The sequence below is a fragment of the Hemitrygon akajei genome, chromosome 18 (assembly GCF_048418815.1).
Source record: "Hemitrygon akajei chromosome 18, sHemAka1.3, whole genome shotgun sequence".
NCBI classification, from domain to species: Eukaryota; Metazoa; Chordata; class Chondrichthyes; order Myliobatiformes; family Dasyatidae; genus Hemitrygon; species Hemitrygon akajei.
Genome location: NC_133141.1, coordinates 33,978,444 through 34,002,907, shown reverse-complemented (window position 1 = coordinate 34,002,907; position 24,464 = coordinate 33,978,444). Strand labels below are relative to the sequence as shown.

General features: G+C 44.5%; 1 protein-coding gene across 4 annotated transcripts in view; it reads left to right on the top strand.

Moving 5' to 3' along the window:
• LOC140741288 (glutaminase kidney isoform, mitochondrial-like) overlaps window positions 1-24,464 on the top strand; it is a 72,831-nt gene that overhangs the window by 36,370 nt on the left and 11,997 nt on the right. For all 4 annotated transcript variants that reach the window (XM_073071316.1, XM_073071313.1, XM_073071314.1 and 1 more), the window contains 5 exons: window positions 1,085-1,151; window positions 1,878-1,928; window positions 12,876-13,052; window positions 23,343-23,474; window positions 24,280-24,372. In XM_073071316.1, the coding sequence (XP_072927417.1) occupies window positions 1,085-1,151; window positions 1,878-1,928; window positions 12,876-13,052; window positions 23,343-23,474; window positions 24,280-24,372 (520 nt within the window). The remainder of the gene's footprint in view (window positions 1-1,084; window positions 1,152-1,877; window positions 1,929-12,875; window positions 13,053-23,342; window positions 23,475-24,279; window positions 24,373-24,464) is intronic.

The following is a 24,464-nucleotide window of genomic DNA, read 5'->3' as shown; positions in this document are numbered from 1 at the left end:
CCCAGCTCTGAAAAGCTGCGGTGGTCACAGCCCAGTCCATCACAGGCAAAGACACCCCTCCACCCGCCACCATTGAGCACATCTACAAGGAGCACTGCCACAAGAAGGCAGCATCCATCATCAAGGGCCCCCACCATCCAGGCTGTGCTCTCCTCTCACTCCTACCATTGGACAGGAGGTATGGGAGCCTTAGATCCCACGCCACCAGGTTCAGGAACAGCTATTACCCTACAACCATCAGGCTCCTGATCCAGCGTGGATAACTTCACTCACCTCAACTCTGAACTGATTCCACAACATAAAGACTCACTTTCAAGGACTCCACAACTCATGTTCTCAGTGTTATTTTTATTGTATTTACACAGTTTGTCTCCTTTTGCATATTGGTTGTTTGTCAGCCCTGGTTTGTGTGCAGCTTTTCATTGATCCCATTGTACTACTCTGCTCTACTGTGAATGCCCGCAAGAAAATGAATCTCTGGGTAGTATATGGTGACATATATGTACTTAGATTTAAGTGCCACTCTAGAACATCACATCACCTGAACTGGCACTACAGTTCCCCCAGTTGATTCAGGATGATGTACAAGCTCAAAGAGTACGGAGTTCTCCACAGTAACCTGGCAAAAGTTTTACTTCAAAGAACAGGTTGACCATAGAGAACAGATTACTTGGTCAGATCAAAGTTGTTTAAATCTCTAGACCGCCAGGTACTATAAAAGCCCATTCATGAGATCATGGTTTGTGAATTTTATCCTCATGCTTGCCCACAAGGCAACTCACTGGTTTCTTTGATACATGTTGGGACATCCTAAGCATATGAAAAGATTGATGTAAATTCAAGTGCATTCCTTTCAAATGGCTTTCTTTCTGGAATGCTTTTCAAAATGCAATGCACACAATAGACAATAGACTTCCATTTCCAGTAATTTCTAAGTGGGTGGCAAGTGGTTGACCCATTTCCCATTTCTCAAATTTCTTGTTTCAGTTTCTGCTCAACCTTATTGTGAATATGGTATTCAATTTGGTCATGATGTGAGAAGTTTCTGTGATTATTATTTATGCATTTTTTTTTCCAAACCAAGGTTTCAGTCAGAGAAGGAGACGGGAGACAGGAATTTTGCCATCGGGTACTACTTGAAGGAGAAGAAGGTGAGCCAAAACCAAAGCTGCGGAATTAAATGGAAAACCAGTTAAAACTGCGGATGTCAAATCTGGAACAAAAACAATGCTGGAAGAACACAGCTAGTCAGGCGGCATCGGCAGAAAGAGAAACCAGTTAATGTTTCGGGTCACTGACTAGTTCTGAGGAAGGGTAACTGACCTAAAATGTCGACTTTTTTTTCCTTCTACAGGTGTCGTTTGACTGGCTGAGTTCTTCCAGCATTTCTTTTGTTGATGTGGAGTTAAATGCCTGCCTAATGTTCACACAGAAAGTTTGCTGTTGTTTTTGATGGAAGTTCTTGAAGGCACAATCTGCCTACATAGGACTCAAACATCAATAATTCAATGCATGAGCCCTGATCTACTTATACTTTGCCTGTAGTAAGATTGGCAACTCAAAATCATTGATGCTCCTTCCTGCAGAAATACCATGTTAAAATTATCATTTCAAGTATTGTTGTGTTTGGCTAAAAGCTGATCTCAGACATGGCAGTCAGTCACCAGTTAACAACCTTCCACCATTTTATCTTTCTGCATCCAACTGAAATCAATTGAGTATTTTAAAAACAGGCTTGCAGTGAGCATTGTTGATCAGAATGCTGGTGCTGGAGCTATTTTGATTATTTATGTGAACGGTTTGTGAAGTTAGAAAATATATCCCTCCATGAGGTGTTTCATTTGGTAATGTTGTCTTATGTTTTTATGTTACCCCAGTGCTTTCCAGAAGGCGTTGATATGATTGCAACATTGGATTTTTATTTCCAGGTGGGTAAAGCAGTTGTTCGCAGTTGTGCTGGGATGCAAGCTGGGTCAATGGCTATCCCTCACTCCAATACTGTAGTTGTAATCTGATATTATAACTATCATTACACTTGTTTAGCACTAAATTGGCAAAGTGGGACGAGGGTGCTCACCTCTGTCAAAGCTGGCATATTTTGCATTGCATCAGTTCCTGAAGAGACATTGGATTGCTTAGAGGGAGAGAGAGTTTAAAAGAAGCAAAGGGAGGAGTGGCCATTGTGTGAGTGGCCCATGTTAGAGTGGGGAATTGTGGCTTTGGCTCATCGAGGCTTCGGCGAGGAGAGACATAGACCAGAGGTAATATTTTTTCCATTTTTCTTCCCTCCTTTCCCAGACAGGTAGTGGAATGTTCCTTTTGCAGGATGTGGGAAGGCAGGGAGACCTCTGACAACTACACCTGCAAGAAGTGCATGCAACTGCAGCTTCTTTCAGGCCATGTTAAAAAAATTGGATCTGGAACTAGATGAATTCCAGATCATTCAGGAGGCTGAGGTGCTGATAGACAAGACATACAGGGAGGTAGTTACACCCATGGTGCAGGACACAGGTAACTGGGTGACCGTCAGGAGAGGAAAAGGGGATAGAAAGCCAGTGCAGAGTACCCCTGCGGCTGTTCCCCTTAACAACAGGTATACCACTTTGGATACTGTTGGGGGGAATGATCTAGCAAAGGAAAGCCACAACAGTCATTTCTCTGGCAGTGCCTGGCTCTGTGGCTCAGAAAGGTGAAGTGGGGAGAAGAGGCACGCTGTGGTGATAGGGATTTTGTTGCTTCGGGGAACTGACAGGAGGTTCTGTCATGTGAGAATTGGATTCCAGGATGGTATGTTGTCTCCCAGGTGCCAGGGTCTGGAACTTATCAGATTGAGTCCACAGCATTCTTCAATGAGAGGGTGAGCAGCCAGACATCATCATCCACATTGGTACCAATGACATGGGCAGGATGAGTGACGAGGTTCTGCATAGGGAGTTCAGGGAGTTAGGTGCTAAGATAAAGGGCAGGACCTCCAGGGTTGAGATCTCAGGATTGCTACCTGTACCATGTGCTAGTGAGGCCAAAACTAGGAAGATCGTACAGTGTAACACATGGTTAAAGAGTTGGTGTAGGGGTGAGGGCTTCAGACTTTTGGATCATTGGGCTCTCTTGCAGGGAAGGTGAGACCTGTACAGAGAGACGGTTTGCACCTGAATTATAGGGGAAATATATCTGAGTGGGAAGGTTTGTTAATGCTGCACAGTGGGGTTTAAAGTAGAATCACAGGGGAATGGGAACCAGAGTGCCAGAACAGTTAGTGGAGAGGTTGTGGAGACAGATGTTGTTAAACCTAAATGCAAAGTCAGAGATGAAAAGATTGAGCATGGTGGGACTAATATTCTGAGCTGAGTACATTTCAATGTAAGGAATATTGTAGGAAAGGCAGATGAGCTCAGGGCATGGATTAGCACGTGGAATTATGACATTGTGGCCATTCATGAGGCTTGGTTGCAGGAGAGACAAGATTGGTAGCTCATTGTTCCAGGGTTCTGTTGTTTTAGACGTGATAGAGTGGGAGGAATTAAAAGGGGAGGAGGTGGCATTACTAGTCAGGGAAAATGCCACAGCTGTGCTCAGTTAGGACAGGCTGGAGAGCTTCTCCAGTGAGGATTTATGGGTAGAAGTGTGGAATAAGAAAGATATGACCACATTAATGGGATTATATTATAGACCACCCAACAGTCTGTGGGATTTAGAGGAACAAAGGTGTAGAGAGATAGCAGACTGTTGCAAGAAACGTAAGGTTGTGATAGTAGGTGATTTTAACTTTCCACATATTGACTGGGACTCCCATACTGTAAAAGGGCTGGATGGGAAAGAGTTTGTCAAATGTGTTCAGGAAAGTTTCCTTTGTTATGAACCCCGTAACTGGGTCACTTACCAGCAAAGATGGAGACGTCCATTGAAGTCTGATGATACTATTTTTAACAGTATTTATTAGTATTATACACAAAAATAATATCAATGCAAATATACAGATAATATACGTCGTCAATACTAAATCTAAAAGTGTGGGTATAATAATAATCAATAAGAAATAAGCTCTATCGTTGTCTAGGGGATAATGTATTGTCCGATGGAAATATAAAGTTCACTCAGTCCATGCAGGCTGCAGCCTTTGGGGACCGCTGGGTTGCAATGGTTGGAGAGAGAGAGAGATTTGGAGAAAAACTTACCGACTTTCCTTTTATGATTTCGATCTGTCAGGAGTCTCGTTGACGTGGCCTTTCACTTGTGGCCTCTCCTTTAGCTAAACCGTTCTTCCGTGATGAGCCTGCCACCCTGGCAAGGGAGGACGCACACAAGCCCTCACTGGCGTTCGCTATAAAACGCTGTCACTGGATCTCTAGCGTTTCTCCTGGTGCGTCTAAAGGGGCTGTTCCCCAGACCCCTCTTTTATCCTTACTCACGGGGTCTCAGATGTCAATCAGGTTGGGATGATGCAATCCCTCAACCAGCCCACTCTGGTTGTCCCCTGAGGGGTTTCAATGAATAGTACAGTACTCAATACACAATTCCGTCTCCAAGAGACAATAGCCATTATCAGTGGTACCGTTTCGCTGAGGTCAGGACACATTCCAAACCTTGTGTATTCTGGACGTCTCTCTCTCATTTCCTGGGTCTCAGACCCGAATTAATAGCGATCTTGCAATTCTCAAAAAGGAGGGGGCGACTTTGTACCCTTCGGCCCCTCAGAGTTGCTTCACATTCATAACACCCCCTTGCTTCTAAGATTTTTGCCACAGGTAAAAATTAATTAATATAGAGTCTTACAGGATTTCAGAATCTTACACAATACAAAAGAGTTTTTTTTCACTACAGAGTAATACAGTTATACCTTCAATTCAGCATCTAAACAGTTAGCGATTACATTATCACTTCCTTTAATATCTTAACATCTTGTACCTTAATAAATTCTTGTAGCATCAGACTCCAATTTAATAACCACCTATTTTTTTTCTTTTCCTTCAGCAAATCAAAACTAAAGAGTTGGGATCTTAGCTTTCGTGTATATTACAAAATTTCATGCAAACACTAATCTTTATTTTACTTTCAAACTTAACAGTCAATCTTCCATGGGGTTGTCTTTATTAGGTACATGCTTTGTCGAAATCCCTTAAAACTGTTATTTAAAGTGGCATCCCGTCAACCCTCACCCCTTTTCCAGTTAACTCCCACGTAGTTAGCTTGTATACCAGTGTGGAATAGGCTTTTGCATGCTCCTTTCATAGGAGTTATTTTATCAACAATGTGTTCCAAACTTAGCCCATTTACCGAATTTCCACTCAATTCTTTATTTTTAAGCAAGTTGTTAATTTTATCTTCAGGACCCTTCATTCTATTAGTTTTCAATTTAACATCTGCAAGTGATCCCTCTTTGTCCAAACAGCATTTCAAATTCTGCCTCTTCACAGCACACTCCTGAATAACAATAGCGTGTGGGGCACCTTTACATTCCAAATCAACCTGTAATTGATTCGCAGACACCGTATTAACAAGCCATTGTCCCTTCAGCCTGGTTACTGCTTCTGACATCAATCCAGACTTTAAATTTTCTTCATTCCATTTAGGAACTACACTTTTCCCTTTTCCTTCAATAATAAGATTCACATCACCACCTTTTATCTCCTCACTAACTTTTAACACACCTTCGAACACAAACAACTGGGAATTCTCACTTCCCACTAGTACCAAGGTTAACCCTTTCTTCACTGAACCAAGTCCATCTGACCCACAAGGACTGCATTCCTTTTTAATTGAATCAAATACCTCAGACTTTTCCTGAGTTCCATTACTAGGTTCAGTACCACGTGCATCCACATCTTGAACACACTCAAACGGGACATCTGCCTCTTCCAGGCTTTCAATACCCGTACCCTTTTCAAATTCTAAGTTCCCCTGATCCTCCCAGTTACTCTCTGGGCAACTCCTTTCCGGAGTAAACTCAACCCCGCGGGCTGAAACAACCTCATCTGCCACCCCAGCAGACTTCTTCAAGGTAATGGCACCCTTTTCATCTAGGACTGCCCTCATTTCATTATCAGAAACACCTTTAGAATTTTCAACTTCTTCAAACAGTTCTGTCAAACCAGACAGATCATCCATGTCCAACCCTGGACCTTCTAACAGCCTTATCTGTTTCTCATCTTTACTCCGTGCCTCTATAAATCTCCTCCTGGCTAAGGGCAGGTCTACCTCCTCTCCCTTACTCTCTTTCACCTCCCTATTCTCCGTTTTACCACCCTCTAACCCCTCTTGGTACAGGGTCGGTAAAAATGTCTCAGCCAAATCGATACTGGCCTCTTTCTCAGCTGCCTTTCTCGACATGCTGCGAGTGGTCGCGCATGCGGGATAGATCTTGGACTCTAGGGGCGGGTCCTCAACACTTACAGGCTGGCTCGTCAGCACCATGGCCGACCAAACGTCACCACCAGCTAAATCGTTACCCAGAAGAAGGTCTACGTCAGTTCTCAGGAATTCTGATCACACCCCTATTTCAATTGGTCCAGATGCCAGCTCACAATTTATAATGATCCTATGCAAAGGCACAGCTTCTGTCCCTTTTCCTATGCCTCTCAAAGCTACCTCTCCAGTCTCGGAACCAAAATCTAGTACCGTACTGCGAATCAATAACAGCTCAGCTCCAGTGTCTCTCCAGATCCGCACTGGAACTGGTGTGTCTCCCTCTTTCACAGACACAGTTCTTTCTGAAATAAATTTCTCAGGCCCCTCTCGTATTCTGTCTACCTAGGGCTTTCTCGTCGATTTACTGATCACCACAATATATCCTGTAGGGACTGTTGCTCTCCCTTTTCCTACCTCCTTCCTCGGAGCAAGGCACTTAGATGCAATATGACCCACCTTTCCACAATTAAAACAGGTCAAGCCAGGACCTCTCCTGCCGTCTTGCCTTTCCTCCTCCTTATTTTTACCACTAGCTCCCGGCTGGATCTCTGCCTCAGCCGGCGGGCTTTCTCTACCGTTCCCACGGTCTTTCTGGTAACTTTTATTCGAGGAAAACTTTGTCTTGTGGGTTAGGGCATATTCATCTGCGAACCTAGCAAATTCGGATATGGACTTATTCGGCTTCTCATTCAAATACATCCGGGTATCATCCGAAACACAACCTTTAAATTCCTCAATCAGAATTAACTCCCTGAGACGCCAAAAATCCTCTTCCACCATTTCTGCTGCACACCAGCGATCCAAGAGCACACCCTTCTCATAGGCAAACTCTGCATACGTCTGATTCCACACTTTCTTTAAATTTCTGAACTTTTGTCTATAGGCCTCAGGTACCAATTTGTAGGTCCAAAGAATGGCCTCCTTTACTTTCTCATAATTCTCAGACTTCTCCTCGTCCACAGACAACACCGCATATGCCCGTTGTGCCTTCCCTTTTAACACACTTTGTAACAACGCCACCCACTGATCTCTGGGCCACTTCTGACTCACTGCCACCTTTTCAAAATGCAAGAAATAACTATCAACATCCGTCTCCTCGAATGGAGGTACTAACCTAAACTCCCTACTAACATTAAATCTCTCCTCTCGGTCTGGCCCTTGAGCTCTTCGCTCTTTCCTTAACTTCTCCAGGTCCAGCTCATGTTTCCTTCTCCTCATACTCCCTCTCCTTTTCAGCTCTTTCCCTCTCCTTTTCAGCTCTTTCCTTCTCCTTTTCAGCTCTTTCCTTCTCCTTTTCAGCTGCTTCCAGCTGTTTTAACTTAATTTCATGCTCCCTCTGCTTCTCAGCTCTTTCCTGCTCTTTTTCAGCTGCTTCCAGCTGTTTTAACCTAATTTCATGTTCCAACCTTAATTTCTCCAACTCTAACTGAGCCGTCCCACTAGCTGGTACCTTTTCAGGGATATTTTCCAATACCTCAGCCAAAAACACATTCTTCACAATATAATACTGAGTTATGGCCCTCTGCACCTCCCGCTTTTTCATTGACAACCTCACCTCTGCGAGGTTTAGTCCTTTCACAATATTTATCAAGTCTGACTTTGTGGCAGCCTCTAGCGCCTCCAGAGTCGGGTTTTCTATAAATTCGTCAACGTCCATCTTTGCTGGCTTCCCGTCTGGTTACCCGCGCAACCAGATCCAAGTTTGGACTTAAAAGCCCGATTCACTGGCCCTCCAATTTGGTATCAAATCCCAGACGAGCCCCCACGTTGTTACGAACCCCGTAACTGGGTCACTTACCAGCAAAGATGGAGACGTCCGTTGAAGTCTGATGATACTATTTTTAACAGTATTTATTAGTAAAAATACACAAAAATAATATCAATGCAAATATACAGATAATATACGTCGTCAATATTAAATCTAAAAGTGTGGGTATAATAATAATCAATAAGAAATAAGCTCTATTGTTGTCTAGGGGATAATGTATTGTCCGATGGAAATATAAAGTTCACTCAGTTCATGCAGGCTGCAGCCTTTGGGGACCGCTGGGTTGCAATGGTTGGAGAGAGAGAGAGATTTGGAGAAAAACTTACCGACTTTCCTTTTATGATTTCGATCCGTCAGGAGTCTCATTGACGTGGCCTTTCACTTGTGGCCTCTCCTTTAGCTAAACCGTTCTTCCGTGATGAGCCTGCCACCCTGGCAAGGGAGGACGCACACAAGCCCTCACTGGCGTTCGCTATAAAACGCTGTCACTGGATCTCTAGCGTTTCTCCTGGTGCGTCTAAAGGGGCTGTTCCCCAGACCCCTCTTTTATCCTTACTCACGGGGTCTCAGATGTCAATCAGGTTGGGATGATGCAATCCCTCAACCAGCCCACTCTGGTTGTCCCCTGAGGGGTTTCAATGAATAGTACAGTACTCAATACACAATTCCGTCTCCAAGAGCCAGTAGCCGTTATCAGTGGTACCATTTCGCTGAGGTCAGGACACATTCCAAACCTTGTGTATTCTGGACGTCTCTCTCTCATTTCCTGGGTCTCAGACCCGAATTAATAGCGATCTTGCAATTCTCAAAAAGGAGGGGGCGACTTTGTACCCTTCGGCCCCTCAGAGTTGCTTCACATTCCTAACACCTTAGTCAGTACATAGAAGTCCCAACTAAGAGAGTGCGATACGAGATCTCCTGTTAGGGAATGAGACAGGGCAGGTGACAGAAGTTTGTGTGGGGGAACACTTTGCATCTAGTGATCATAATGCCATTAGTTTCAGGGTAAATATGGAAAAGGATAGATCTGGTCCTTAGGTTGAAATTCTAAATTGCAGAAAGGTCAATTTTGATTATATCAGAAAGGATCTGGCAAGTGTGGATTGTAACAGGTTGTTTTCTGGTAAAGGTGTGCTTAACAAATGGGAGGCCTTCAAAAGTGAAATTTGAGAGCACAGTGTTTGTATGTTCCTGTCAGGATAAAAGGCAAGGATAACAAGTTTATTGAACTTTGGTGTGATATTGAGGTTGAATAAGTTATTTGAGGAGTATAAGAAATGCAAGAGAACACTTAAGAAGGAAATCGGGAGGGATAAAAGAAGGCACGAGGTTGCTCTAGCAGACAAGATGAAGGAGAGCTTCTACAGATATGATAAGCAAAAGGATAGCAAGGGACAAAATTGGTTCTCTGGAAGATCGGAGTAGTCATCTATGCATGGAGCCAGAAGAGACAGGGTGATCATAAATGGATGTTTTGCATCTGTATTTACTCAGGAGATGGACCCAGAGTCTGTAGTTGTGATGCAAAGCAGCCCTGAGGTCATGGACCCGATACAGATTACAGACGAGGAAGTACTTGCTACCTTGAGGCAAGCTAGGGTGGACAAATCCCCAGGGCCTAGCAAGCTATTTCCTCAGACCCTGTGGGACACTAGTACAGAACTTGCAGAGGCTTCAGCAGAGATACTTAAAACATCCTTAGCCACGGGTGAGGTGTCGGATAGTTGGAGGATAGTTAATATTGTTCCATTGTTTAAGAAAGGCTCTAAGAATAAGCCAGAAAATTATAGGCTGGTGAGTCTGACATCAATAGTGGGAAAGTTATTGGAAGGTATTCTAAGGAACCGAATATTTGAGTATTTTGATAGACAGGGACTGATTAGGAATAGTCAACATGGCTTTGTGCATGGTAAGTCATGTCTAACCAATATTATAGAGTTTTTCAAGGAAGTTACCAGGAAAGTTGATGAAAGCAAGGCAGTGGATGGTGTCTGCAAGGCCTTTGACAAGGTCCCTCATGGGAGGTTGGTCAAGAAGGTCCAGTCACTTGACTTTTATGATGAGAGTAAACTGGATTAGACATGGCTTTGTGGGAGAAGCCAGAGAGTGGTCGTAGAGAGTTGCCTTGCTGACTGGAGGCCTGTGACTAGTGGAGTGCTGCAGGGATTGGTGTTGGGTCCATTGTTGTTTGTCATCTATATCAATGATCAGGATAATAATGTGGTTAACTGGATCAGCTAATTTGTGGATGACACCAAGATTGGAGATATAATGGACAGAGAGGAAGACTATCAGAGCTTGTCGCTGTCTGGACCAGCTTGAATAATGGACTGAAAAATGGTAGATGGAACTTAATGCAGACAAGTATGAGGTGTTGCACTTTGGGTAGACCAAACCGGGGTAGGTCGTACACGGTGAGCAGTAGGGCACTGGGGAGAGCGGTAGAATGAAGGGATCTGGGAATACAGATCCATAATTCATTGAAAGTGGTGTCACAGGTAGATAGGGTCATAAGGAAAGCTTTTGGCATATCGGCCTTCGTAAATCAATGTATTGAGTACAGGAGTTGGGATGTTATGTTGAAGTTGGTCAGGCATAATTTGGCGTATTGAGTTCAGTTTGGTCACCTACCTATAGGAAAGTAATGAATAAGATTGAAAGAGTACAGAGAAAATTTACAAGGAATGCCGGGACTGGAGGAAAAGATTAAATAGGTTTGGATTTTATTCCCTAAAACATAGAAGATTGAGGGGATATTTGATAGAGGGGCACAAAATTTTGAAGGGTATAGATAGGGTAAATGCGAGCAGGCCTTTTCCACTGAGGTTGGGTGAGTCTAGAACTAAACATTGTGAGTTAAGGGTGAAAGGTGAGAAGTTTAAAGGGAACATGAGTGGGAATCTCTTCACTCAGAGGGTGGTGAGAGTGTGGAACGAGCTGCCAGCACAAGTGGTGGATGTGATTTTAATTTCAACATTTCAGGGACATTTAGATGGGTACGTGGATGGGAGGTGTATGGAGGGCTATTGTCCAGGTGCAGGTCAATGGAACTAGGTGGATTAACAGATTGGCATGGACTAGGTGGGCCTTCTTCGGTGCTGTAGTGTTCTATGATTCTTACTCTAAAGATGGTATTACTGAATGACTTAGCTTTTATATTCTTCGTTCTAATCATGAAACTGGTTTGAGAGCAATTTTCTACCTGAATGCACCCTAATATACTTATCACTAAAACAAACATTTCGCCGAGATTGATTTCTGAGGCTCGGAATAATGTGCGTGCCAAGAGATTTCTGATTAACTCTCTCATTAATTTTACAGTCATCAGCTTCTACTCCAAAATCCAATTTCTACCTAATTCTAGTGCTCACCAGTTGCTTCTTCCACCTGGATCTTGTTGGACCTCTTCCCCTTTACACTATGGAAAATGCTTTCTCCACTTTGCCCTTCAGCCCTTGCTACATCTTGATCACATCTTTGTCCCATTCTCCTTTTGTTGCCAGCATACCACAGCGTATGAAACTAAAGTTCCTACCCCTAAACACATCCTTCCCTCCATCCCCACCCACTTCCCACTATCTGCTTTCTGCAAGGATCACTCTCTCCATGATTCTCTTGTCCGTTCATCCCTCCCTCACTGATTTCCCTGCTGGCACGTATCTCTGCAAGTGGCCAAAGTTCTACACCTCCTCCCTCACCTCCATTCAGGGCCCCAAACCGTCCTTCCAGGTGAGGCAACGTTTCAGCTGCGAGTCTGTGGAGGTCATCGAATACCTGGTGCTTGCAGTGCAGCCTCCACTTCTTCGGTGAGATCCGATGTAGATTGGTGGACTGCTTTGTTGAACACCTTCGCTCCATCTGCAACATGGAGGTTTTCCCAATGGCCAACCATTTTAATTCCAATCCCCATTCCCATTATGACATGTTGGTCCACGGCCACCTCTACTGCCATGATGAGGCCACTCTCAGGTTGGAGGGGCAACACTTTGTATTCTGTCTGGGTAGTCCCCAACCTGATGGCATGAGCATCGATTTCTATAACTTCTGGTAATTTCTCCCCCTCCTTTCTTTTTCCATTTCCCATTCTGGCTCCCCTTCATGAGCCACTCTCCTCTCCTATCAGATCCCTTCTTCTTCAGCCCTTGACCTCTTCGACCTATCACTTCTCAGCTTCTTAACAGTATCTCACCCCTCCCCCACACACCCACCTTTCTCCTCACCTGGTCTCACCTATCACTTGCCATTCCCCCCTCCCTTCTTACTCTGGCTTCTGTCCCATTCTTTTCCAGTTCTGAAGAAAGGTCTTGGCTCGAGACATCGACTGTCCACTCCATTATTGCTGCCTGAGCTGCTGAGTTCCTCCAGCGAATTGTGCATGTTGCTCAGAACTAAAGTTGGCACTTTCAGGCTGCACAAAGATCTGTGAATACCTCTCTCATGAAGCCCACAAGGTGCAGGCACCCTTCTAGTCTTTGCCGTTTGCAGGTGGAGGAGGTGAACAGTCCAGTGCGAAGGTTGAAATGTGTCTCAAAGTGAGGTGGTGCTGAGGGAGGGGTGGAAAGGAGGGAAGGTGGCAGGGGTGGGGCAATACAGAGCACATATTCTTTCACAAGGTGTGGAAATGTTGCGTTAAATTTTAAATTTGTTCCTCCTTGCGCCTGGTGTTTTTGTAAATCCGTTTGACCTTTTCTCCCCTTTGCAGCTCTGCTCAATCGAAGTGACATGTGAATCAGGCGGTGTGATGGCGGCTACCTTGGCCAATGGAGGGATTTGCCCGATTACAGGCGAGCGGATCCTGAGTGCTGAGGCAGTGAGGAACACCCTCAGCCTGATGCACTCCTGCGGGATGTATGATTTCTCAGGCGAATTTGCTTTTCACGTAAGCAGGATCATGTCCTTCATGGTTTAGACATCCTGATAGCGGAGTTGCCACCAGGCTACGCTTAGAACTGGGCCTGGTGCCTCCACCACCTGAAGTGCAATTAATGCCTTTGTTGCCATCAGTGCTTCAAAGTGTTCTTTCTTCCTCCTGCATGGAGGAGCACTCAATCAACAGCCAAGGTAGTCTTCTGAAGGAGATTTCCTTGTCATGATGCCATGAAACTTCATGAATCTGAAGTTAATGTCATGGAATCTCAGGCAGTTTATATAATGTGTCAGCTGCCAAAAAAAAATGCTGGAGGAACTCAGCAGGTCAGGCAGCATCTATGGAGGGAAATGTTTCGGGGTGAGACCCTTCATCAGGACAGGAAAGAAAGAGGGCAGAAGCCAGAATAAGGTGGGAGGGAGGGGGAGGAGTACAAACTGGTGGCTGGTAGGTGAACCAAAGTGAGAGAGGTAAGATAGGAATGTCAGGAAGGGTGGAGAAAGGAACAATGTGAGGCAAAGGCTGAAGAAGAGGGAATCTGATAGGGAAGGACAATGGACCATGGGAGAAAGGGAAGGAGGTGGGGAGTTAGAGGGAAGAATGTGTGGGTGTTGGCTGATTGTGAAGGTTGGGAAGGGAAAGAGAAGGGGAATGGAGCCAGAGTGATACGGGAAAACAAAGGGGGTAGTTTGGAGGGAGGGGGGATCAGAGGGGAGTGGTTACTGGAAGTCAGAGGAATCAATGTTGATTCCATCAGGTTGGTGAGAAGAGATCGAGGGACAAGTGTAATATTTGAGATGGTTGGAGGGAATAAGGGCCTGGAGGGGGATCGGAGGAGTAAGCATTTGGACTCACGTGAGCCCAAGTACTCTTACCTTTTCACTGGGCATGTGGAGCAGTCCATGTTCCAAACACTCCCCAACTCTTTCTGCATTACACTGACGACTGCATTGGTGCTGCTTCCTACAGCCAAGCTGAGCTCAATTTTATCAACTTCACCTCCAGCTTCCACTCCACTCTCAAATTGACTTGGTCCATCTCCAGCACATCTTTCCCCTTTCTCGATCTCTCTGCCTCCATCTCTGATTATGTACCGGCATGTTTTACAAACCCACTGACTCCCACGGTAATCTTGACTACACTTCTTCCCAACCCTGTAACATATAAAAACACTATTCCCTTTTCTCAGTTCCTCAGTCTCTGTTGCATTTGTTCTCACAATGACACTTTCCATTCCAGGACATCTGAGATGTCCCCTTATCAGAAAAAGGAGTTTCCTCTTCACTGCTGTCAATGAAATCCTGACCGGCATCTCCTCCACTTCCTGCACATCTGCCCTCACCTCATCCCCCCAACATAACAAGGATAGGGTACCCCTTGTCCTCACCTATCGTGAACCTCCACTTATCATCCTCCGCAACTTCTGGCATCTCCTGTGGGATCCCATATCATCTCACTGCTTTCTGCAGGACTTGCTCTGTCCCCAGCTCCCTTGTCCATTCTTCCCTCCCCACCGATCACCCTCCAGTCACCTGTCCCAAACATTACACTTACCCCCATATCTCCTTCGTCACTACCATTCAGGGCCATATACAGTCCTTCCAGCTGAGGTTGCACTTCCCATGTCAATCCATGGGTGTCATTTGTTGTATCTGGTGCTTCTGGTGTGGCCTGATCTGGATCGCATTGGGGAACCATTTCATTGAGCACCTATGCTCTGCTCACCTTAACAGCCAAGTGGCAACTCATTTCAGTTCCACCCTGACATGTCTGCCCGTGGCCACCTCTACTGCCAAGTAGAGCACACCTACAAGCAGCATTGTATATGGTGACATACATGTACTTTGATAATAAATTTACTTTGAAGTTGGAGCAAGATCCAAATTAGAGGAAGAGCACCTCAAATTCAGGCTGCATAGTTTCCAACCTGACTGCATCAACATCGATTTCCCTAATTTCCAGTAACCCTTCCCCTCTGTTCCCCCCCCCCCCCCCCACCCCACCTGACTTCTTCCCAGTCTTGATGAAGAGTCTTGGCCCAAAACGTTAACTGTTTATTCCTCTCCATAGATGCTGCCTGATCTGCTGAGTTCCTCTAGCATTCTGTGTGTGTTGCTCCTGTTTTCCAAAATCTGTAGAATCTCTTGTGTCTCTATAAAGTGTCTCCAGCTCTGGTGTGTCTGTCCAGCTGTTGGGACAGGATGCAAGGAGGGATTGTGCTGAAAGAATAGAGGAGATGGGATGTTATGTTGAAGTTGTCCAAGGCATTGGTGAGGCCAAATTTGGAGCATTGTGTGCAGTTCTGGTCACCTAACTACAGGAAGGATATCAATCAGCTCAAAAAAGTGCAGAGAAAATTTACTGGAACTTGAGTTATATGGAAAGATTGAATAGGTTAGGACTTTTTTCCCTAGAATGTAGACGATTGAGGGGAGATATGATAGAGGTATACAAAATAATACAGTATAGATAAGGTAAGGGTAAATGCGAGCAGGCTTTTTCCACTGAGGTTGGGTGAGACTAGAACTAGAGGTCATGGGTTTAGGGTGAAAGATAAAATATTAAAGAGGAGCTTGAGGGGAAACTTCTTCACTCAGAGGGTGGTGTGAGTGCAGAATGAGCTGCCAGTGGAAGTGGCGGATACAGGTTCAATTGTACCATTTAAGAGAAGTTTGGATAGGTACATAAATGGACAGAGTTTGGAGGGATATGGACTGGGTGAAGGAAAATGGGACTAGGCAGAAGATCAGGTTAGCATGGACTAGACGGGCAAGGGGGTCCATTTCTGTGCTGTATCACCTACGACTTTAGTGTTATATTTATTATTTTCTGATACTATCATTTTATTGCTGTGTTTATTTCATTAACTTAATATAAATGACCCATCTGCTTGGTGGAATTTGAGGCCATTTTGGATTCTTAGCCTACACTTTTGGAGTACATTAGGTAGGTGCCACTTTAACAATCTGCACCACGTACCCTTCAGAATTAATTTTGGCTCATCGAACTGCCTTGCGTCAACCAGATCAGATTACATTAGTTCTCATACTGTTAATAACCCATCTACGTCTACACAGTCTCCAAAATGTTGCCAGTTATCAACAAAAAGTCAGATAATCAATTTAATTACTTTCAAACTTAATATCATAAGTGCTTACCACTAGAATTCAATAAGTGGGATTAACTGATAAAAATATAGCAGGTGGCAAAGGCAGATCAGTTGTAACACAGTGATTTAGTATCAGCTGCTGATTTAAATTTACAACTGAAATTCATAACCAAGATTTTCACTAAAACTAATAACAGATCAAGAGGTTGGACACTAAGGAGTATGAATTTGCTAGCTGCTTGTGAACATATCTGATTGCAGACCAACTCCAGCTTTCTCATTTAGGGTAAGCGCTACCAATTCCAGACCCACAATTCATTCCCATAAATAATGCCACGTATAAGACAAACTGGAAAAGTCTTGTCCATAAGCCCATAAGACATAGGAGGAGAATTAGGCCATTCAGCCCATCGAGTCTGCTCCCCCAATTAATCATGATTGAACTATCGTCCCTTTCAGCCCCATTCTCCTGGTTTCTCCCCATACCATTCTTAATCAAGAACAAATCAACCTCTGTTTTAAATGCACCCAATGACTTGGCCTTGACAGCTGTCTTTAGTAATGAATTCCACAGATACACCACTTGGCTAGAGAAAATTCTCCTTTTCTCTATTCTAAACGGAGGTCCTTGTATTTTGAGGCTGTACCCTCTGGTCCTAGACTCCCCCACTATAGGAAACATCCTCCCCACCTCCACTCTATCTAAGCCATTCAATATTTGATAGGTTTCATAGAAACATAGAAAGCCTACAGCACAATACAGGCCCTTCGGCCCACAAAGCTGTGCCGAACATGGCCTTACCTGAGAAATTGCCTAGGTTTATCCATAGCCCTCTATTCTTCTAAGCCCCGTGTACCTAGCCAGGAGTCTCTTAAAAGACCCTATCACTTCCGCCTCCACCAATGTCGCCAGCAACCCATTCCACGCACTCAGCACTCTCTGCGTTAAAAAAAACTTACCCCTGATGTCTCCTCGGTACCTGCTCCCCAGCACCTTAAACCTGTGCCCTCTCGTGTTAGCCATTTCAGCCCTGGGAAAAAGCTTCTGACTATCCACGTGATCAATGCCTCTCAACATCTTGTACACCTCTATCAGGTCACCTCCCATCCTCCGTCATTCCAAGGAGAAAAAGGCCGAGTTCACTCAACCTATTCTCATAAGGTATGCTCCCCAATCCAGGCAACATCCTTGTAAATCTCCTCTGCACCCTTTGTATGGCTTCCACATCCTTCCTGTAGTGAGGCAACCAGAACTGAGCACAATACTCCAAGTGGGGTTTGACCAGGGTCCTATATAGCTGCAACATTACCTCTCAGCTCTTAAATTCAATCCCACAATTGATGAAGGCCAATACACCGTACACCTTCTTAACCACAGAGTCAACCTGCGCAGCAGCTTTGAGTGTCCTATGGACTTGGACCCCAAGATCCCTCTGATCCTCCACACTGCCAAGAGTGTTAACATTAATGCTATATTCTGCCATCATATTTGACCTACCAAAATGAACCACCTCACACTTATCTGGGTTGAATTCCATCTGCCACTTCTCAGCCAAGTTTTGCATCCTATCAATGTCCCACTGTAACCTCTGACAGCCCTCCACACTATCCACACCACCTCCAACCTTTGTATCATCAGCAAACTTACTAACCCAGCTCTCCACTTCCTCATCCAGGTCATTTATAAAAATCACTAAGAGAAGGGGTCCCAGAACAGATCCCTGAGACACACCACTGGTCACCGACCTCCATGCAGAATATGACCCATCTACAACCACTCTTTGCCTTCTGTGGGCAAGCCAGTTCTGGATCCACAAAGCAATGTCCCCTTGGATCCACAAAGCAATGTCCCCTTGGATCCCATGCCTCCTTACTTTCTCAATAAGCCTTGCATGGGGTACCTTGTCAAATGCCTTGCTAAAATCCATATACACTACATCTACTGTTCTACCTTCATCAATGTGTTCAGTCACATCCTCAAAAAATTCAATCAGGCTTGTAAGACATGACCTGCCTTTGACAAAGCCATGCTGACTATTCCTAACCATATTATGCCTCTCCAAATGTTCATAAACCCTGCCCCTCAGGATCTTCTCCATCAACTTACCAACCACTGAAGTAAGACTCACTGGTCTATAATTTCCCGGTCTATCTCTACTCCCTTTCTTGAATAAGGGAACAACATCCACAACCCTCCAATCCTCCGGAACCTCTCCTGTCCCCATTGATGATGCAAAAAAGATCATTGCCAGAGGCTTGGCAATCTCCTCCCTCACCTCCCACAGTAGCCTGGGGTACATCTCATCTGGTCCCGGTAACTTATCCAACTTGATGCTTTCCTCTTAGCTTTTCAGTCCACTGTAAGTCATCCCTACAATCACCAAGATTCTTTTCCATAGTGAATACTGAAGCAAAGTATTCATTAAGTACCTCTGCAATCTCCTTCAGTTCCATACACACTTCCCACTGTCACACTTGATTGGTCCTATTCTCTCACGTCTTATCCTCTTGCTCTTCACATACTTGTAGAATGCCTTGGGGTTTTCCTTAATCCTGCCTTCTCATGGCCCCTTCTGGCTCTCCTAATTTCATTCTTAAGCTCCTTCCTGCTAGCCTTATAATCTTCTAGATCTCTATCATTACCTAGTTTTTTGAACCTTTTGTAAGCTTTTCTTTTATTTTTGATGAGATTTACAACAGCCTTTGTACACCACGGTTCCTGTACCCTACCATCCTTTCCCTGTCTCATTGGAATGTACCTGCGCAGAACTCCACACAAATATCCCCTGAACATTTGCCATATTTCTTCTGTACTTTTCCCTGAGAACATCTGTTTCCAATTTAAGCTTCCAATTTCCTGCCTGATAGCCTCATATTTCCCCTTACTCCAAATAAACACTTTCCTAACTTGTCTGTTCCTATCCCTCTCCAATGCTATGATAAAGGAGATAGAATTATGATCACTATCTCCAAAATGCTCTCCCACTGAGAGACCTGACATCTGTCCAGGTTCATTTCCCAATACCAGATCAAGTACAGCCTCTCCTCTTGGTAGGCTTATCTACATATTGTGTCAAGAAACCTTCCTGAACACACCTAACAAACTCCACCCCATCTAATCCCCTTGCTCTAGGGAGATGCCAATCGATATTTAGGAAATTAAAATCTCCCACCACGACAACCCTGTAATTATTATACCTTTCCAGAATCTGTCTCCCTATTTGCTCCTCGATGCCCCTGTTACTATTGGGTGATATAGAAAAACACCTAGTAAAGTTATTGACCCCTTCCTGTTCCTAACTACCACCCACAGAGACTCCGTAGACAATCCCTCCATGACTTCCTCCTTTTCTGCAGCCGTGACACTATTTCTGATCTACAGTGCCACACCCCCACCTCTTTTGCCTCCCTCCCTGTCCTTCCTGAAACATCTGAAGCCCGACACTCAAAGTAACCATTCCTGCCCCTGAGCCATCCAAGTCTCTGTAATGGCCTCAACATTATAGCTTCAAGTGCTGATCCACACTCTAAGCTCATCCGCTTTGTTCATAATACTCCTTGCATTAATATAGACACATCTCAAACCGTCCATCTGAGCGTGTCCCTTCTCTATCACCTGCCTATCCTCCCTCTCGCACTGTCTACAAGCTTTCTCTATTTGTGAGCTAACTTCCTTTTCCCCAGTCTCTTCAGTTTGGTTCCCACCCCCCAACAATCCTAGTTTCAAATCTCCCCAACAGCCTTAACAAACCTCCCCGCCAGGATATTGGTCCCCTTGGGATTCAATTGCAACCCGTCCTTTTTGTACAGGTCACCCCTGCCCCAAAGGATGTCCCAATGATCCAGAAATCTGATCCCCCTTCATTCTAAACGCCAGTGAGTACAGGCCCAAAGCCATCAAATGCTCATGTGTTAACCCTGTCGTGAACTTCCTCCAGACCCTATCCCTGACTTATGCTGAAGTAAAAGATTAAGTGGTAGGGGGAAGCATTATATAAAGCTAATTTGACATTGCTGGCTAAAATGTACTACCAGACAAAATGGAAAAGTAAAATTGTTGCATTATCAAAGCAGTGGTGGAAAGTCAATAAGTTTTACTGTAAAAGTAATAAACAACAAAAATAAAACCAAACTTTTAGCACTCTAAAGGAAGCAGACTTCACAGTCCATTATGGTACAGCATCCTCTGTTAATTATTATTCAATAGCTTATTCCCTGACCTGTGCTGCTAGTCAGCTCCACTTCTCTCTAAAGATGAAAGAGACTGTACCTGCTGGAATATAGATCAAAAACAGAACTCTGAAGGAACTCAGTGAGTCAAACAGCATCTCAGTGCTAGAAATCCTCAGCAGGCCAGGCAGTGTCTGTGAAGGGAAATACGGAGTTAATATTTTGACTTTAAGACCTTTCGTCAGATCAGCTCAGCACTTTTCAGCTTTCCGCTTCATATTTCCAGCATTCCCAGTGAAATATCTTTCCACTGAAACCTTGTGGAATTTTGCCATCTAGTGGTGCAAAATGTCATAGGTTTAGACACACATACAAAATGCTGGAGGAACTCAGCAGGTCAGGCAGCATCTAGTCAAGGTCAAGTCAAGTCAAGTCAACTTTTATTGTCATTTCGACCATAACTGCTGGTACAGTGCATAGTAAAAATGAGACGTTTTTCAGGACCATGGTGTTACATGACACAGTACAAAAAGTAGACTGAACTACGTAATATAAAAAAACACAGAGAAAGCTACACTAGACTATAGACCTACACTGGACTGCATAAAGTGCACAAAAACAGTGCAGGCATTACAATAAATAATAAACAGGACAGTAGGGCAAGGTGTCAGTCCAGACTCTGGGTATTGAGGAGTCTGATAGCTTGGGGGAAGAAACTGTTACATGGTCTGGTCGTGAGAGCCCGAATGCTTCGGTGCCTTTTCCCAGACAGCAGGAGGGAGAAGAGATTGTATGACAGGTGCATGGGGTCCTTCATAATGCTGTTTCCTTTGCGGATGCAGCATGTAGTGTAAATGTCCGTGATGGCAGGAAGAGAGACCCCGATGACCTCACTATCCGCTGCAGGGTCTTGCGATCTGAGATGGTGCAATTTCCGAACCAGGCAGTGATGCAGCTGCTCAGGATGCTCTCAATACAACCCCTGTAGAATGTGATGAGCATGGGGTTTCCCCAGCCTTCGCAAAAAGTAGAGACGCTGCTGGGCTTTCTTTGCTATGGAGCTGGTGTTGAGGGACCAGGTGAGATTCTCCGTCAGGTGAACACCAAGAAATTTGGTGCTCTTTACGATCTCTACTGAGGAGCCGTCGATGTTCAGTGGGGAGTGGTCGCTCCATGCCCTCCTGAAGTCAACAACCATCTCTTTTGTTTTGTTCACATTCAGAGACAGGTTGTTGGCTCTGCACCAGTCCGTTAGCCGCTGCACCTCCTCTCTGTAAGCTGACTCGTCGTTCTTGCTGATGAGACCCACCACAGTCATGTCATCAGCGAACTTGATGATATGGTTCGAGCTGTGTGTTGCAGCACAGTCGTGGGTCAGCAGAGTGAACAGCAGTGGACTGAGCACACAGCCCTGAGGGGCCCCGTGCTCAGTGTGATGGTGTTGGAGATGCTGCTCCCGATCCGGACTGACTGAGGTCTCCCAGTCAGGAAGTCTAGGATCCAGTTGCAGAGGGAGGTGTTCAGGCCCAGTAGGCTCAGCTTTCCAATTAGTTTCTGAGGAATGAGGAGTAAAGAGTTGATGTTTTGGGCCAAGACCCTTTATCAGAACTCCTGATTTATTTTATTCCCCTCTATAGATGCTGCCTGACCTGCTGAGTTCCTCCAGTATTTAGTGTGCTTTACTGTAAATTTCTGCAGAATCTTTTGTGTTTACTGATTTAGTGACTATTCTGTTCAAATGCTTATTGTGAGTTCTACCCCCTGCATGTTTTGTGATTTAAATTACAATTTTTTTTCAGGATTTTATTTTGTCTTGTTGTCACTGAGAAATTGTATGCTACGAGAAAAAAAATCCATCTCCCCTTCAGTGTTTTGACATGCCTGTTGTGTTCCTCAGGACACTGCACCTTCACTTGAAATTAAAATTGCACCATTTTCAAACAGTTCAAGTTTCTGGGAAAGCTCTTAATTGGTCTGTTTTTTCCAGTGATTTTGGCGGTGTTTATCCTGATGACATTTTATTGTCCACCCAGTCAACTGTACATTGGATTCTAATTTTTTTGGGCAGATTTTCCTCTCCTCTTCTGGTCTTGCCTTGCATTCGGGTGTAGTTCCAGAGTCATACCCTTACCCTTTCCACCTGTCACCCCCCCCCCACCCCGCTGCTGACTTCATTCTCCCCTCTCCTACCCGCCTACCTTCCCCCTCACCTGGTTTCACTTATCACCTCCCAGCTCTTTCACTCTTTATTCCTCTCCATAGATGTTGCCTGACCTGCTGAGTCCCTCCAGCATTTTGTGTCTGTTACACTGGATTTCCAGCATCTGCAGATTTTCTTGTGTGTACCTTTCAGGAGTGGCAATTTGACATGAATGAGCCTCACAGTGATAGATAAGCTATTGGTAGTGGGGTCTTCACAACCAAGCTCAATCTGATCTTTACTTTCAGGCATGTATTTTCCATCAAAGGAATGGAGAGGGGAAGTGGTAACCTCAGCTAATTTTTCCATTCTTTACGCCAATGGCATTAAGGTCAACTGGCACTCTGTTTGCCATCTGCCTCACTCAGCTCACAGAAACTAGGAAATGAACTAACTGGCTCTCTTTTTCTCAACTGAGGCATCAAAAGGAAGTTGGCTTACATTTGAGTTACATTTGCTGGACGAGTAAAAACCATAACATGAAAGGCTAGCAGAGAGCAATGCATACAAAATGTTGGAGAAACTCAGCAGGTCAGGCAGCATCTATAGAGAGGAATCAAAAACTGATGTCTTAGGCTGAGACTCTTCGCCCGAAACTGTTGGCTCTTTATTCCTCTCCATAGATGCTGACTGACCTGAGTTCCTCCAGCATTTTGTGTGTATTACCCAGGATTTCCAGCATCTGCAGAATCTCTCGTGTTAGCAGAAAGCAATGCCATTAGTTAGTTGGCTTGCATATGAACTCAGCCAACTGGGAGGACTGTGGTACTTTTTGACTGCCATCGTTTGGTCTTCACTTACTCATGTCTGTTTGTGCATGCAGGTTGGCCTTCCAGCAAAATCTGGTGTTTCTGGTGGTGTTCTGCTAGTGGTGCCCAACGTGATGGGTGTCATGTGCTGGTCTCCTGCCTTAGACAAAGTCGGCAACAGTGTGAGAGGTATCGATTTCTGTCAGGTACGAAATATTGGTAATAGTTTTAAGCGTCCTCAGTTAACTGCCCCATTACCTATACACTACTGTACAACTGGGTGTTGGACTTCCTAACCGACAGACCTCAGAGTAAGGATGCACACTGCTTCCCCCTGCCCATCATCCTCAACAAGGATGCCTCCCATTGCTATACACCCCGCTCACACGTGACTTCCACAGCCAAATACCCGAGTGATCACATTGACAAGTTCACCAATGACATGACAGTGGTGGGGCTCATCACCAACAACGATGAGATGGCCTACAGAGAGGAGGTGGAGGATCTCAAGGCCTAGCATCACTTTTTGACATATAATCAATCTATGTATATAAGATATCTCATGTATTTGTATTTATTGTGTTCTTTGTATCATTGTGCTCTTTATCTTGCTGGTGTGTTTTCTTTGTGCTACATCAGATCTAGAGTAACAATTATTTCATTCTCCTTCACACTTGTGTACTGGAAGTGACATTAAATAATCTTGAATCTTGAATCTCTGTAAATGTCCTGACTCATGATAGGATATTGTCTCTGCTATCTCACCTAACTGCGCACACTTTAGGTAACGCTTTCCATCGGGGTTTTAGTAGATTCTTCAACTTCAGGAAGGGGATGGGAGAAGTTTTTGGCACTCTTCATTATTGCCGTATACACTATTAACACTGTGAGCTTCACTTCAGCAAGGAACTTGTTTGCACCCGGATGTATATGACAATAAACTAAACTGAATCTGAGTAGATTACCCAATAAATTCTCTAGAGCTTTGTCTGATCTGCTGCTCTCTTTCAGGAACTAGTTTCCCTCTTCAACTTTCATAACTACGATAACTTGAGGCATTTTGCCAAGAAACTGGATCCAAGGCGAAATGGAAGTGAAGCCAGGGTAAGCAATCTTTTGCATGTGTGTGAGAATACTAATTGAGCATGATTATGTAAATTACAACCTGTTGCAGCTCAATGCACATTAATTAACAG